The sequence below is a fragment of the Petaurus breviceps genome, unplaced genomic scaffold (assembly GCF_028583685.1).
Source record: "Petaurus breviceps papuanus isolate PSGF00001 unplaced genomic scaffold, PetGlider_PUasm1.0 188, whole genome shotgun sequence".
NCBI lineage: Eukaryota > Metazoa > Chordata > Mammalia > Diprotodontia > Petauridae > Petaurus > Petaurus breviceps.
This window is the reverse complement of record NW_027185804.1, coordinates 7,452,037-7,469,162: the sequence shown is the minus strand read 5'-3', so window position 1 is coordinate 7,469,162 and position 17,126 is coordinate 7,452,037. Positions and strand designations below refer to the sequence as shown.

Genomic DNA, 17,126 nt, shown 5'->3' with positions numbered 1-17,126 from the left:
AAAGTTAACCATCTAAGGTGAATTGTCTCCCTTTATTTAGAATGCCAACATGCCAAGGGCGGGGCCTTCTCTGTATTCCATTTATGTGCTGAAGAGGTGAGGCTGCAGCTGCAGGGCTGGGCACAGGGGTAGAATTTGGTTCCTGCTCAGTCATAGAATCCTAGCTGGCCCAGAGGTGGAAGAAAAGTTAGCCTGGAGGAGAGGGGGAATAATACCCAGTGTCTGTCTGTCTGTCTTTCTCTCTGTCTCTCCCCTTCCCGACATCTGCTCAACAGTCGCTATCTGTGTGAACTTCAGTATGTCACTTTCCCTTTGGACCTCAGTCTCATCTGTAAAATAGGTTGGATTGAGTCCTTTACAGGTTTAAGGTTATGATCATTCCCATAGCTTGTTCATCCCTGATAGCGCAGTGACAGCTCCCAGCTGTAGATCTTTCTCTTTGTGTCTGTCTCTATGCCTCTGTCCCTATTTTTCTCTGTCTCTGTCTCTCTTTCTCTCTCTCTCTCTCTCTCTCTCTCTCTCTCTCTCTCTCTCTCTCTCTCTCTCTCTCTCTCTCTCTCTCTCTCTCTCTCTCTCTCTCTCTCTCTGTCTCACACACACACACACACACACACGTGTGTGAGGGCACACTGTGCTGCATGCACTGTGTACATGATCCAGTGCTATGTCAGGGAGTTGAGTGGTAGAAATGATAGGCAAGTTAACAAGTTGATAAGCATTTATTAAGCACCTACTATGTACATGCCAGGCACTGTGCTAAATGCTGGGGGCACAAAGAAAGGCAAAGGTATTTCTATTCTCCAGGAGCTCACAGTCCAATGAGGGACAGCATGCAAACGAAACACAGGCAGGATAAATAGAAGATGACCAATAGAGGAAAGCCATTAGCATTAAGGGGAATCAGGAAAAGGTTCTTCCAGAAGGTGGGGTTTTAGTTAGGACTTGAAGAAAGCCAGGGAAAGCAAGAGGTAGAGATGAGGAGGGAGAGCAGGCCAGCTGGGGGACAGATAGTGAAAATACAAAGTCAGGAGATGGAACATCTTGTGGGAGGACCAGCAAGGGAGACGAGTGTCACTGAATTGCAGAGTATGTATGGTTACTTAACGTGTAGGAAGACTGGAAAGGGAGCTGGGGGACAAGTTTAAAAGCCCAACTAAGGAATTTAAAATTGACCCTGAAGGTAAATAGGGAACCACTGGAGTTTGTGGAACAGGAGGGTGACATAGTTAGAACTGTGCTGTATAAAGTTCACTTGGACAGTTAGTGGAGAAGGAAATGGAGTGGGGAGAGAAGAGGTGGGAAGACCAACTAGAAGTTTATTGTCATCGTTCAGGCATGAGGGGGATAAAGGCCTATACCAGGAGTGGGGAACCTGGGGCCTTCTAGGTCGTTGGGTGTGGCCTTTTGATTAAGTACAAGTTTTACAGAACAAATCCTTTTATTAAGGGGATTATATCAGCGATGCAATATTCACAATGCCTACGGAAATTGCAGATATGCTGATGTAGTTATCAATCACAAAATATATCAGGCTTTCTATATGGGCAATAAAGCTGGAACATTTATTAAAATACCAAAAGACTGAGTCCCCAAACCAGAAAGTCAAAGCCATCAGAGTAGTTATGAAATTGGCACAGGTAGATAAAGTAGAAAGCACCCACATTCTCAAGCCTTTAAAACAGAACAGGCTACTTCAGGCAAAGGTCCTCCTCTCCCCATTCACAGCAACCACCCAGCGTCCAGGAAGCATGCTCCCAGCAGCTCCAGCCCCTGGCAGTCCTCAGCAGGAGTCCTTAGCAGAAATTCTGGCTGGCTCAAAAAGGGGTTTGCACCTCCACCTCCACCTTGGGACTGCTGCTGCCTCTGCTGCTGCTGCCACTCTCACACCACTGCTGCCTCTCACTTGGCTTCTGCTTCCTCTTGCTCCACCCCTTCCTGCTACATCAGCAAGTCCAATGGGGCATGAAAGATCTTTAAATCCCATAACCCTTACAAGGATTTGTTCTATAAAACCTGGACTCAGTTACAGGTCTGCATTTGAGGACCTAGAAGGCCACATGTGGCCTTGAGGTCACAGGTTCCTCATCCCTGGACCAAAGTGGTATCAGTGTCAAAGGAGAGAAGCGGGCATATATAAGAGATAAAATGAAGTTAAGATTGATAGAACTTGGTGATGGTTGGATATGGGGGTGCGAGGGGATGAGAGAGTGTGAGGAGTTGAGGATGACACCTAGTTTGTAAGAATGGGATACTGGGAAAATGGTGGTACCCTCAATAGTAATCGGGAAGAGGGGAGAGCTTGGGGGTAAAAATAATGAGTTCATGTTTGGACATGTTGAATGTAAGATGTCTATAGGACATCCAATTCAAGATGTCCAATAGACAATTGGAGAGTTGGAGCTCGGAAGAGTGGTTAGGGGTGGATAAGCTGATCTAAGAATCATTGCCAGAAGGTGATTGAATCCATGGCACACAAGTCAAGACATCACCCATGATTGTCACTGGTCCTGTTTGACAAAGAAGGACAAACAGTAACAACAATTGAATTCATGGAGCTGGTACGAACTCCAAGGTAATAATATAGAGGGAGAAGACAACCCACCTTCTAGAAACTAGGCAGCAGGAAGGGCTACTTTAAATTTACTGAATTATTAATAACAATGATAATAATACATAGCATTTTTGTAGTGCTTAAGTTTTACAAAATACTTTGAATTTGCTATCTCATTTGATCCTCACAATAACAGATGAGGAAACTAAGGCACCGAGAAGTTTAAGTGACTTGCCCAGGGTCACATAGCTAGTAGGTGCCTGAAGCAAGATTTGAACTTTAGTCTATCTCACCATGAGTTCAACATTCTATCTAGTATGCCACTTACCTACCTCTATATTTTGTTTTGTTTTGTTTTAATTTTATTTTATACCCTCCCCTCTGATTGGAAGACTGGAAAGTGGAGTGCCAAACTCCTCCCAGTGCCTTCCTTTACAGATAGCAGAAATTCCAGCTCATTCCACTGTGCACCTGTTGCTTTGCCTGGTTTTAACTCCAGGGGACAAGATGCCCCCTTGACAGTACCTACCAGCTGGTGCGACTCCTCTCTCTGCCACTTAAGGGCAGGGGCTGTCTTTCTTTTTATTAATTGTATCCTTAGCACAGTGCCTGGCACATAGTAGGGGCTTACTAAGTGTTTATTGGATTGGATTACTTGCTTATATACCTATAGTATGTGCTTTCTCCCATCTCCTGCCCAGTAGGATATAAACTCCTTAACAGCAGGGACTTTTTTTCTATCTGGTATTTTATTTTTCCCTAGATACATGTAAAAACAATTTTTAACATTCATTTCTAAAACTTTGAGTTCCAAATTCTCTCTCTTCCTCCCTCCCCTCCTCCCCATGGAGAAAGCAAGCAATTTGATATAGGTTATACATGTGTACTCATGCAAAACATATCCATAATAGTCATGCTGTGAAAGAAAACAGACAAAAAAACCTCTAGGAAAAATAAAGTTGTTTTTTTAAAGTATGCTTCAATCTGTATTCAGACACTATCAGTTCTTTCTCTGGGGATGAATAGCATTTTTCATCATGACTGTTTTGTTTTTGTATCCCCTAGGGTCTATACATAGTAAGTGTAATGCTTATTGAGTTGTTTTCAAAGAAGTAAAGAAGGGAGGAAAATGTGCCAGGCACTATGCAAATGTCTCATTTGATCCTCACAATAACCCTGGGAGGTAGGCGATACATTAATCCCCATTTTACGGATAGGGAAACTGAGGCAGAGAACGGCTATGTGACTTGCCCAGGGTTACACAGCTAGTAAGTATCTGAGGCTGGATTTTAACTCAGGTCTTCCTGACTCTAAGCACAGAGCTCTATCCACTGAACCCCCAAATACTCTCCTAGAGGGCAAAAGACTAGTGAAGACGAAGGGAGAGATAAAGAGGGTCTGGACTAAAGTGATGACCATGAGGAAGGGAAGGAGGGACTAGATGGGAGTTATGGGGGAGCTGGGATCCACAAGGCTGGACTAGATAGGTTCTAAAAGATGATAGCTTTCCCTAATGCTATGGAAAATGAAGCATCCCAGAGACTCGAAGGCATGCTATGGACTACCAAGTGTTGCCTAACAGGGGAGGGGGGGGGGGGGGGGGGGGGGGGGGAGCGGGGCGAAATTTAATGGCACTCAGAAGCTGATTAAGTGTGGGCTGAGAGGGAGGGTGGAGAGCCCAGAACAGCTTGGTAAGGCTTACTCAGCCCTGCCCTGTGGAGAGTTTCCCCATAATTTTCTTTTTTTTTTTTTTTATATTTTCACGATGTTCTTTTCAGGAATATTGCTACCACTTTCCAATAAGATTTCCCTACCTCCCTTAGTAAAAAAGCTTCCCAACAAAAGCAGTCTAAAGCAAAACAAGTCCACCCATTGGCCATATCTGCTGATTGATGCATTCCTCACTCTGTACCGACAGCCTTCCACCTCCGAGTTTCCTTCCAGCTCTTGGTCTATGACCCTCTGACCTCTCCACCAGGAGGGTGGCTTGCTTCATCAACAGTTAGTTCACAAAAATTGGTTCCTGTATCCATGAGAGTTCTATTGCCTTTCAGCATTCTTTTGCCACCATTGTTCTTCTGATCCTGATTTCATCCCTCTTCAGCAGTCCAGACAAGTCTTCCCAAGTTTATCATTTCTTACATCACCTCAATGTTAAGGCACCTAGGTAACACAGCAGATAGAACCTGGATCGAGTCAGGAAGACCTTAGGTCAAATCCAGCTTGAGACACCTATTAGCTGTGTGACCTCAGGCAAGTCATTTTGACTCAGTTCCCTCAGCTAGAAAAATGGGGATAATAATAGCACCTGTCTTCCAGGGCTGTTGTGAGGATCAACTGAGCTAATGTTTATAAAGCCCACAGCACAATGGATGGCACACAGTAGATTATATAAAAATGTTAGCTATTATTATTACTCCAATACTTTCATATATCAAAATCTGTTCACTCATTCTCCTGTCAATGAGCACTCCTTTTGTTTCCAGTTCTTTACTGGCACAGAAATGCTACTATATCTGCTTTTGTACAGATGAAAACTACCCCTGCCTTTGACTTTCCTGGGTATCAATCAATCAATAAGCATTTAAGTATCTACCGTCCCAGGTGCTATGCTTCATTAGGGACACAAAAAGAGGCTAAAGACAGTCCCTCAAGGAGTCCTTTTTGGACCCCCCCCACCCGGTAATTAAAGAGCCTCCTATAGTTAACTAGGATTCAAAGTCCCCTGCTCTTCCCCTCCCGCTCCCCCAGCACATGCCCAAGCTCATGCCTTGGTCCCACATGCTACACATTGCCAAAGTGCTTGGGATTCTAGCTATTATAAAGTCATCTTAGGCTCTTCACTCTCCCTCTCCATTTTCACTTAATCAGCTTCTGAGTGCCATTAATTTTCCTCCTGAGTCATGGCATGTTGCACAATGCTTAGTGGCTTACAGGATGCCTGTGAGTCTCTGGGATGCTTCATCCTGAAGCATCTTTTGTCCCTCCTCCACAAAGAGCTTACATCCTAACGTGAGGGGTGGGGTGATCAAAAGCTTCAGGGAGGAGCTGTGACTTTGCCAATGGGAACCAATTCTGTACCAGCAAGTCCCTGAGAACAGAGAAATATTATAGGGCTTTCTTTGACTGAGGATGTCAGGAAAATGACTGTTCAGAAGGCCTTCGGCGCTGTGCCTGTCTTTGCATTAATCGCCATGTTTTTTCTTCCTCTGTGGCGGGCAGCTAGCTTTGGTTGCCACATTTCTAATCTGGGCTACAATCCCAAGCATTTTGCCCACATGCAGCATTTGGGGCCCAGGCAGAAGCTTGGCCATGTGCCCTGGGGAACCAGAGAGGGGAAAGGATGGGTACTTTAAATCAGAGTTAACTTGTTTCTTTTATCTCCTTAACCAATAGCACTGCTGAGTTTGAAGAAGGGAGCTCAAATATATTTGTTAGAGATAGGTGTGTTTCTATTCTTAGACTTAAAGTCTGGAGACTGATTATGAAGGGGAAGATAACAAACCTTTATTAAGCACCTACTATGTGCTAATATTCTACAAATGTTATCTCACTTGATTAGGATTAGGAATCCTAAAGGGACTCTAGAAGGGAAACCTTCATATCCAAGCTCCCTCCTATCTTTCCAAGCTTCTTGCACACAGCTTGTCATTGATCCAGTGACAGTGGGGCCTCCTGGCTGTTCCTCTTACAAGACATTATCTCTTGACTTTAGGCATTTTCTCTGACTGTCCCTCATGCCTACAATATTCTCCCTCCTCTAGCTTCCTTTAAGTCCTAAATAAAACCCTTTCTTTCACAGGAAGTCTTTCCCATTCCCTTTTAATTCTAGTGCTTTCCTTCTGTTAATTGCCTAAAAGACCATTTTATGGAGAACTCACACAGGGCAAGTACTCACATGCTGGTCAGAAAAATCAATACAAGGACACTCTCAAGGTCTCTCTTAAGAACTTTGGAATTGATTGTGTGACATGGGAAACACTGGCACAGGAACGCTCAGCATGGCATGCCCACATCAGAGAAGGTGCTGTACTCCAGGAGCAAAGCAGAATTGAAATAATTCAAAAGAAACACAAGGTGGGAAGATTTAGAGAATCCATCCCAAATGTTCACATGGACTATTTGTGTCCCATCTGTGGTAGAGCCTTCTGAGCCCACCTTGGTCTGATCAGCCACAGCTGGACACACTGTAGCTTAACTCTAACAGAGTGATGTTATTTTGATCCTCTTCGAGGACAACAGCCAATGGATGATGAAGATTTATCCTGTGTATATATATATATATATCTTGCTTTGTATATTTTTGTTTGCATGTTGTAACCACCTGTAAGATTATAAACTCCTTGAAGGCAGGGATTATCTTTTGTTTCTTTTTTAATCCCCAGCACTTATTACATTACTTGACACATAATAGGGGCTTAATAAATGTTTATTGATTGATTCAATAAATCAGTTTTGATTGACAGACTAAATGTAGGAATCAACTGGAGACCCTTCTGCCTTTAGGCAAAGTGAGGGAAATTGCTTGTCTTTAAGTGGGACATCCGGAACTGGACATAATACTCTAGATGTAGTCTGACACCACTGTAGAAGGTAAGGGAAGTAGTAACGATCTTTGTGTCTCTTTTAAACATATAAACATACATGTGCTGCTCCTGTGTGTGTGTGTGTGGGGGTGTATGTATGCAATGTCCCAAAAGTCTTAGTGCAGTTTTAAACTTTATTCAAACTTACAACTGCTCTAGAACTTTTGGGACCTTGGATAGATGGATGGATAGACAGACAAATATAGATATGTATATATTCACATGTATGGGGTATATGTCAAACACATAGATTTGATATGTCAAAATCATATATTTAATATATACACACATATTGAAATCTGTTTACTTATTCTCCTGTTAATGGGCAACAACAAATACCTATAGAGAGAGAGAATCTTAGAAAGCACCCTGGGGAACACTGGAAGGTTAAGAGATTTTGGAAGGTCTGAGAGCCAGTATGAGTCAGAAGCAAGACAAATGACCAGGATTAGTGACTCTAAGATCAGTTGCCCCTTTGCTGAACCAGGCTGCCTCTCTACTGTGCCCCTTTTAAGGCAGTCTGAAGCTGCCATAGCTTTTTTGAGTTGCCATGCTGTTGATGCCCATGTAATCCAATAACCTCCCCCCATTTTTAAATTAAATTAATTTTAACTAATTGATTAAATTTAAATTTATTTTTAGCTGACACTTGAAAGAAGCAGGGAGATGGAGAGGAGGGGGGAGAGAATTTCAGGAAACACAGACCTGAGAGATGAAGTGTCTTGTCCAAGGATTAGCATGGAAGTCATTGGATTGAAGAGTATGTGAGGGTGATTAAAGAGTAAGAAGACTGGAGAAGTAGAGGGTGCCAATGTATGAAGGACCTTGGATGTCAAACAGAGGATTGTATATTTGGTCCTTGAAGTGATAGGAGCCACTGGGGTTTATTGAGATAGGTAGGAGGTGACATAGTCAGACTGTGCTTTAGGAAAATCAGTTTGACAGCTGATTGGAAAATGGTTGGAATGGAAATAGACTGGAGTTATAGAGACCAATCAGAAAGCTACTACAATAATCCAGGGATGTGGTAATGAGAACATGCACCAGGGAGGCAGCAGCCTTAGAGGAGAGAAGGGGGCACATATAAAATATGTTATGAAGGTAAAAATCAGCAGTATTTGGCAATTGACTAGAATTTGGAGGTGAGAGTGAGGAATGGAGGAAGACACCTAGTCTGAGAAGTGAACCTGGATGACTGGGAGGATGGTGTTACCCTCCACAGTAACAGAGAAGTTTGGAAAAAGGGAGGATTTGGAAGGAGGGAGAAGATAATATTTATAAGAGAGATGGTTAGTCCATTTATACTCTGTCCAGACCATTGCTCTGTTAGAGGAATCTAGTCAGAATCTGGAGCTGAGAATTTACTAACACAGGGAATTTTCCAGGGAGAAAACTTCCTCTACTAAGAGGTATCTTTTCTTCAACTTAAAGTCATGGAGAGTTTTCTTTGGGTACTGAGAAACTGAATGATTTGCCCAAAGTCACACCACTAATTTGTGTCAGATGCAGGCCTTGAACTTAGTTTTTTCTGACTCAGAGTCAGATTCTCCAAACACTACTCTATGCGGCCCTCAGGACCAGTGTCTGCAAGCAGCCAAAAAAGAAAGAAACAAAGGAAGAAAAGAAAGAAAAAGAAAAGGAAATGAGGTGGGTTTGGTATGGGTTCATCTGGGATTGAAGCCCTGGTTCTCAGTGGTGGTGCTCCCTTAAAAAGTCCTTCCTTTTAGGCCAAAGCACTGGAAGACTGATTCTTACCCCTACCACCCCCATGTCTTGCCTCTCTGCTAATTTGGGTTCTCATTTGATGTCAAGGCTTGGTGGAGGTCGAATAGTCCTTGGTCGTCCTTGGTCTACACTGATTGTTCCGTGGAGGTAGAACTCCAGGGATTTTGATAAGCTTTAAAGATGTCACTAATCTCTTTGGGGTGGGAAAACTGAGTTGTGGGGGGTGGGGGAAAAGGAGGCAATGGACTTGTCCAAGGTCATGCAGCCAATTAATGGCAGAATTGCAACTAGAGCACAGCTTTCCTCTTTCCTAGGCCAGGGCTTCCCCCTCCTCTGCACCATTTGCCCATCGCGCAACCAAGACCCCTGGGTGCTGGGTCCATCTGGGCTCCCTGAGCTCCAACCCAGCTGTAGCTGCTGGGAGAGGGGAGTACCCAGGACTCAGTAATTGCGGGTGCGTCTTACTCCGCTTTATCGGAGCCCCGGGACCCCTCAGCCCTCCCCGCCCCACCCCGCCCCTCTCCCAGGCATCTCGGACCGCCCCAGGAGTACCGGGGTTCCAGCCAATCATGGAGGGCTGCGCAGACAGCCCGCCTCCGATCCGACTGCCCGGCAGACTGGCAGGCAGGCAGGCAGGCAGGCTGACGAGCAAGCTTTGCTGCAGACGGATCTCAGGCGGGTACCAGACGCTGCATCTCCTTGTCCTTTGGGTCCGGCCCTCCTGCTCCGGCCACCCGTGGGAGCCGCCCGGTTCTCCCCACAGCCCCGGCGGCGGCGGCCATTCAGGGAAGTGCAGGTCAGCCAAGCCAAGGCCATCTCGATACAGGGGGGCGGTGGCGGAGGCCCGATCTGGGGTAGGCAGCGAGCGAGCTGGGAGAGGGGATGAGAGGGGGTATCCTTAGGGACCAGACGCAGAAGGCAAGGAGCTGGAAGAAGCTAGGGAAGGGGGGCAGAAAGTCGGGACTGTTGCGGAGGCAGGGACCTCAGTGTGGGGAGGATGGGGGGAGGCGGCAGCCCTTGGACAAGGGACAAGACTCTGAGCCACGGACTGGGGGCATCCCTGGGGAGGAGCTAGAGGGAGCCGGGGGAAGGGGAAAATGAAGGGTGAGATTGGAGGGAGGGGGAAGGGAGTAGGCGTAGAATGGAGGGAGACAACTCTGGGAGGGGTTCGGAGAAAGGGACGGGGCATCCCTGGGGAGGGGCTGGAAGGAGCAAGATGGGGGGGAGAACAGGAGGGGAGAAGACTGGAGGTAAATGGGGAGGGAGGGAAAAGGGACAGGGCTGGAAGAGGACTTAAGGGGACAGTGTGGGAGGGGGTTCAGGGAAAAGACTGGGGATATCCCTGGGGAAAGGCTGGAAGGAGAACGAGTGAAAGGAAGGGGTGAAATTGGAGGGAGATAAGGAGGAAGGGAGGGTGGATGGGGGCTCAAGAGAGACTGGGGGGGCTTCCCTGGAAAGAGGCCAGAGGGAGACGGGGAGTGAGGCACGGAGCCCACGGGGCCAGTACTTGCAGGGGGGGATCCGGGCTGGGCTCGGAGCCAGGGCCTAGAGCATCTCCTGGAGCTGGGTAGGGAAAAGGAGGAAGGGCTGACCGGCTGCAGGGCGAGGGAAGGGTGCTGGGGTAGGCAGCGAACTGCAGGGACAGGGCAGCCGCCCGACCTGAGCGTCACCCCCTGGCTCTTTCCCGCACAGGAAGCCGCTGTAGGCGCTGAGGATGCTGCTGCTTCCGAAGATGCTGCTGCTCCCGAGGCTGCTGCTGCTGCTCGGGCTCCTGGCTGGAGCCGGGCGAGCTGCCCCGGCCCCCACCGCCCTGCCCGCCAGCCCCTCTCCCTTCCCCGCGGGCCCCTCTCCCGCATCCCGGGCCCAGCGAGAAGGGCCGCTGCCTGCCCTCACCTTTCCGCAGGAGGAAGCCACTCTCGACGAGATGTTCCGTGAGGTGGAAGAATTGATGGAAGACACGCAGCACAAACTGCAGAGCGCCGTGGATGAGGTGGGTGCAGCCGCTGACCCAGTGAGGCTCCAAGCAGCGTGCCCTGGGCTGGGTTACTGGCGGGGCCGGGTGCGGGGTTACTGGCTGGGCTCGGTGCGGGGTAACTGGCGGGGCCCCGTGTGGGTGGGAGGAGGTTCATGTGTGCCACAGGTCAGCCAGTCAGTCAACCACCGTTTACTACGTGTCTGAACTGTGCTAAGAGCAGGTGGCCATGGCCCAACCGCCTTGGGCCAGAGTCCGTCCGGAGGGACCATTGAGGCACCTACCTTGCCTTCGGAGAGAGAATTGAGTAGAGCTGGTTGGACTCTAGAAAGAAGTGGAAGGAGCCTTTACTTGGAAAGCTTGATAATGACAACCCCCATTTGCTATCCCGTAGTCCAGAGGAGCTGGGATTTCCTGCTGGTGGGCTTATCCCCTCAGTCCGGTATTTTCTCCTCTATCTGATGCCCTGTGGCTACTTCCAGCCTCTATCAAAGGGGAATCAATAATAGAAAAGGATTCTGGGAGGTTTAGGATCTTTGTTATCAATCCAGTTACAATTTGGAGACCAGAAAAAGAAGTCAGAAATATTCTTGTCCCTGGGCCTCCCAAATGAGGTCAGGCTTTCAAAGGCACCTGTCTGAACAACTCAGCGATTATTTATTAAGAATTCATACTGTGCAAGGCATTGTGCTGGCTTCTGGAGATACAAATACAATAGTCCCTGGCCTCCAGGAGCTTACATTTACGAGGGATAGGACACACACAAATCAATTACACAGAGAGAGAACAGCTATCACCAATTGGGACCAGGAAAAGCTGTAAAAGAAAGAAGGGATTTGAAAAGGCAAAAGTGAAGAGGGAATATATTCTGGGCATAGGAGTATAGGGAGAGAGCTGTGGGGAAAACACAGACAGGAAATAAAATTCTGAATTTGGAAAATAGCTAGTTCAGTTCAGCTGAAACAGAGAGTCTACGAGGACCCAATATGAAATGTCTGGAAATAGAGGTTGGAGGCAGATAGTGAAAGGTCTCCAACTGCCAAGCTGAGGAGTGTGGATTTTATCCTCAAGGTAATAGGGAGCTATTGAACATTTTTGAGCAGATGAGTGATGGGGGAAAACCTCTGACTTGGGAAGGTTATTTTGGCAGCTGTGTGCACATGACAGATTAGAGCTGGGAGATTGTGTGTGTGTGTGTGTGTGTGTGTGTGTGTGTGTGTGTGTTTTGTCCTTTGTTCTTGAAGAGGACCATGGCATCAGGGAGATGATGACATGACTTGCATTTAATTGGATTTGAGTGAGGAAGGGCTGTGCAAAGTCACCAGCCTCACTTTGTTCTCCAGAGCCTTCTGGGTAAAGTGCCCAGATATAGATCAGGACAACCGGAGATGGCCCAGGATGCAGCGGGAGACCTTGACCTTTTTAAGCTAAGGTCTTTCCAAATTCTCACTTTGAGTGAGGCACTGCCCTTTCAGTGAATAGGCCTGTTGAAGAAGTGAGTCAAGGAATGGCTTGCTGGTGGACAATGGGGACAAGAAGTCCCTCAGGCTTGCTGGCCAAAAGAGAAACAGTTACTATTTATGTTCACTTCGAGCCAGGAGGGCCCTGAAATAACTTAATAATAATAATTAAGTGGTGCCTGGGCAGGGACCTATTGTCCAATCAATGAGATCCAGAGCGTATTGTGTTTTAGGTATGGTCTTTGAGAAAGAAATCTAGCCACTAAACTCCAAGACAACTAGGTAGGTTTCACCCGTCAAAATTTACCTTCCTTTGGGCAGAGCACCCTCAGGTAAGGGTATGGCACTCCATTTCAGGAGAGGAGAGGAGGAGCTGAGTTGTCCAACTGGAACTAGCCAGCTGGGTCCCCATTGGGGCAGAGCTGGGAGAACTAAAAACTGAAACACCAACTAACAGCTGCTTACAACAGCCCAAGGTAGAGCTGACAGCAGCCTTGTGAGCAGAGACAAAGGAACAGATCTAAGGGAGGGTCTGGGGTTGGAACAAGATGCCAAGGGCACAGGTACTAGCATTAGGGGTTCCAGGGCCCACTCCAGTCTTATGCCCTTTTGCCCCATTCTTTCCTGAGTATTGCTGGGCTGCGGGGTCTGTGAATCAGGTTTCTAGCTAGCATCACAGCCCTGGATCTGAAGGCAGGCAGGTCTGTACCAATGTCATGGGTAGGAGGGTAACCTAGCAGCCTCTTTCCTTTTTATAAGAAAACTAAATTGTTTGAAACTTCATTTCCCCTTGATCTATCTTGTTAACCATTTTTATTTTTAACATAAGTTTTAATACTGTCCATTTCTTTGTTAACACCACATTAATTTTTGGATATCAACTCACCTCAACCACCTAGGAGTGAAACCTTTCCTTTTAATAAAGAAAAAAATATAACTAAAAAAATCCATTTTTAAAACAATTGACAACATAACCTGACAGTGTATCTTGCCATACTGCACCCTATTCCCTCACCACTCTGCCAGGAAGTAGGAAATGGTTCATTTTCTGTTTGGGACCAAGATTGGGGATTAAAATTACTTAGAATTCATTGGCCTACCTTTTTTCAGGGCTGACTCAGTTGATAAACTCTTCAGAAAAGAGTCAGCTAGAGATCCAAAGTGACAGGAAGTCCAAGACTTGCCCCTTTCTTCTTTGGTCAGAATGGCTCTGACCAACCCTATGCCTTTTTCTTCCTCCATCCAGTGCCAAGAAAAATTTCCCAGTCATATAGACTCTGCCTCACCCAGAGTATTACATATAACTCTTTGCTTAAATGCCAAGATGTTTCTCACCAAAGGGAATAGTTCTTTTGTCTTTTCTAGACCCAGGGCATGTTTGGGGGTCCCTTTGTAGTTGGTATATAGCTTGTGTCAAAACTTTCTAGATTTAGTTAGAAGAAATCTAACAAAATCATCTGGAAATCAACCCAGATCATCTAATCTATATTGACCTCTTCATTTTGCATTTAAGGAAACCTAGATCCTAAGAGGTTGTAACTTGGTCATGATCAAATGGAGTCCATGTAGGATTGCGGAAAGAGCCCTAGAGTCAAAAGCCCTGAGTTTGAATCCTGGTTCTTCTAGCTATCGTCTTGGATGTAGGATCTTGGCCAAGTTGCTTAACTTTTCTAGTCCTCTCAGTTGCCTCATCTCTAGAGCTAAGAGATCAGTCTAGGTGATGTCTAATATTCATTTGAGCCCTAACTTTATAATCCCATGATCCTATAGCTAAAGGCAGCTGCCGCAATGGTTCATGTCTTACAAACAAACCTAGGTTTGATTTTCAACCAATACAAAAATGGTCCAGATCCTGGAACTCTCATTTTCTATTTCCTGATGTCTGCCAAAGGATGTTTGAATGGGTTAATAAGACGGAGGGAAGCCAGAGAGGCCCATAAAGTAGTACTTCAGCTTTACTTTGTTATTTCAAAGTCAGCCCAGCTAATATTGCCTCCATTTTCAGAGAGATATAGCTATGCGAACCCTGGCCTTGTTCAAGGCTGACTCATCTATTTCCTTTAGCTTATTTCGACTTTTAGGCAAGAAAGTGGATTCCCACCAAAACGAAAGAGGCCAACCCGGTATTTTATTTCAGTGTTGAAATTTTTTCCCATTTTCTATAAAACTTGAATTGGCATTTGAAACTTTAACTCTGAGCAGGCATTGGTATTAGAAAGAATCTGGGAATGACTTGGTTGACCAAATGTAAATCCAAAGTGTGGCCATGTCTCATTTTGTGGCTAAATGATCTGCAATGGCCAAATGTTGCTCAAATTACTGGTTAGTGTTCCATAATGCGCATTGGCTAAGAGTGTTATGAGGGGTTAGTTTAAAACCTTCCATGATGCTAGAAAAACCAGTGATAGAGAGATAGGAATATGAAGTAGCCAGTGACCTTAATCACAGTCTGGATATATGACTTTAGTTAAATCTCCAAGTCTTTTTACCTTCCTGAGCCTCAGTAACTTTATCTGATAAATGGGGATAATAATACTTAGAATTATTTACCTTGAAGGATAGTAGCAAATGAGATAATTCAATTCAATAGCATATGGTAAGCGCCTATTATGTTCCCAGCACCATGCTAGGTGCTAGGGACATAATTATATACATAACAACCCCTACTTTTAAGGAATTTACATTTTAACAGGAATGCTACAACATGTTTACAAGTAAAACCAAAATATATGAAAAGTAACACAAAGTAACTTCAAGAGGGAGAGAAAGTACCATCTGAGCTGTGCTTTGAAGGAAGTGAAGGTAAGGAAGGCATGTGTCCCTGACGTGGGAGACCATTTATACAATGACATAGAGGCAGGAGATGGGATATAGTGTTTTGGGAACAGGTGGGAGATTGTGATAAGGAAATTTTTGTAAAAGTAATGAAGTGCTATATGTAAGGTTGAACGTAGGGACAAGTTACTTCCTCTCTCTAGGATTTCAGTTTCCTCACCTATAAAATCAGGTTGGACTTGACAATTTGTAAGTTCCCTTCCAGCTCTAAATCTTTGACTTTGTTAAGTTAACATCATGATGGATTGGTACCATAGAATCTGAACTGGAAGGGTCCTTAGTAGACTGGTCCAAAATACACCTGACTGAGAAATCTCTCTACAATATCACTGTCAACTGGTTATTCAGTATCCCTTTGAAGATTTGAGAGATAAAGGAACCCCCTGCCTCCTGAAGTAGCCCATTCTCCTTTAGATGGATCTCGTTGGTAGTAAGTTTCCCCCTATAAGTGTTCAGTCACTTTTTCAATTATCTACAACTCTTTGTGACCCCATTTGGGGTTTTCTTGGCAAAGATACTGGAGTGGTTTGCTATTTCATTCTCCAGCTCATTTTACAGATGAGGAAGCTGAGTCAGTTTGAACTCATGAAGATGATGAGTCTCCCTAACTCCAGAACTGGCCTACCTAGCTGCCCAGCCTCCTATACCTACAGGGCTTAAATCTACCCCTCTGCACCTCCACTCATTGTTTGACTTCTGCCTTTGGGGTGCAAGCTGAATGAGACTAATTCCTAGTTAGATCTTGCTAATCCTTTCCTTCCTGAGGCAGCTAGGTGGCATAGTGGATAAGGCCCTGGGCCTGGAGTTAGGAAGACGGAGACACTTAGTAGCTATGTGACCCTGGACAAGTCATTTAACCTTTGTCAGCCTCAGTTTCCTCAGCTGTAAAATGTGGGAATTACAATAGCATCCTTCTCCCAGGGTTGTCGTAAGGAAGAAATGAGATGATATCTACAAATCACCTTACATATAGTAGGTGGTTATTAAATGCTTATTTCCTTCATTTCTATTTAGTCTCCTGGTAGTCACCCCCCTCCCCAGGTAAGGAGAGTGATATATTTTTCAGGAAAGCAGTAATGTTCTTATCACCTTGCTTTATGTCTTTTCCATTTCTGAAAAGCAGGGGCCATGCAGACCTTACTCAATTTAATGCATCAATTTTTTATAGAGTTATGTCATGATTTTGCCATTAAATTTATTTCTCAACATCTCACATGGTTCAGCTGCATCAGGCTGTTGGGTTTTGGAAAATGGGAGAAAAAACCAAGGTGCATTCAATTGCAAATCATTGGTGGAAGATGTGAGTAACTTGCCAGGTGTCTGCATTACAGATTGATCCTATCATACTATTTGGTGATAACACCAGTTAGTGCTTCCATTCTGCCTAGTTCTCTACTCTAGCCGTGGTTCGAAAAATGTTTGTATGTGACCTAGTGCATTTGATCCACATGACAGCCTTGCAAGTGAGTAAGGGGGGACACTATGTCTTCTGCTCCCAATAATTTGCAGAGGCAGCTTGGTGTGGTATTTTACCTGGGATCAGGAAGACCTGGGTTTGAATCCTGCCTCAGCTATTCAGCCCTGGGGAAGTCACCTAACCTCAGCCTCTGCTGCATCATCTGTAAAATGGGAATAATAATAACCCTAGCTATTACTTCAAAGAGTTGTTTGGGGGATCAGTGAAGTCATCTAAGTAAAATACTTGGTAAACTTGTTATAATTGCTTATCATTTTTTCTATAGGCATTGTAGAAAGATTTGGGGGGGATCTAGGTGATAGTCCCAGCTCTGCTGGAGGCAGTGTGGAATAATAGAGCACCAGACTTGGTATCACAAAGCCCTGGGTTTGAATCCCACTTTGGGCATTCATTAACTGTGTAATGACCACTGGCTAATCAATCCACAAGCATTTTCTGAGAGCCTTCTATGTTCCAGATACTGAGCTAGGCACTGGGGATGCAAATACAAAGAATGAAATAGTCCTTGCTCTCCAGGAGC

At 45.4% G+C, this 17,126-nt stretch overlaps 1 protein-coding gene across 2 annotated transcripts in view; it reads left to right on the top strand.

Moving 5' to 3' along the window:
• Positions 1 to 9,458: 9,458 nt before the first annotated feature.
• The window catches only part of DKK3 (dickkopf WNT signaling pathway inhibitor 3), a 69,082-nt gene continuing 61,414 nt past the window's right edge, over positions 9,459 to 17,126 (top strand). Inside the window, exons 1-2 of one of the 2 annotated variants that reach the window (XM_069091232.1) lie at positions 9,459 to 9,658; positions 10,555 to 10,852. In XM_069091232.1, the coding sequence (XP_068947333.1) occupies positions 10,577 to 10,852 (276 nt within the window). In that variant the 5' untranslated portion in view covers positions 9,459 to 9,658; positions 10,555 to 10,576. The remainder of the gene's footprint in view (positions 9,659 to 10,554; positions 10,853 to 17,126) is intronic. The other variant, XM_069091231.1, reaches the window with a different exon arrangement.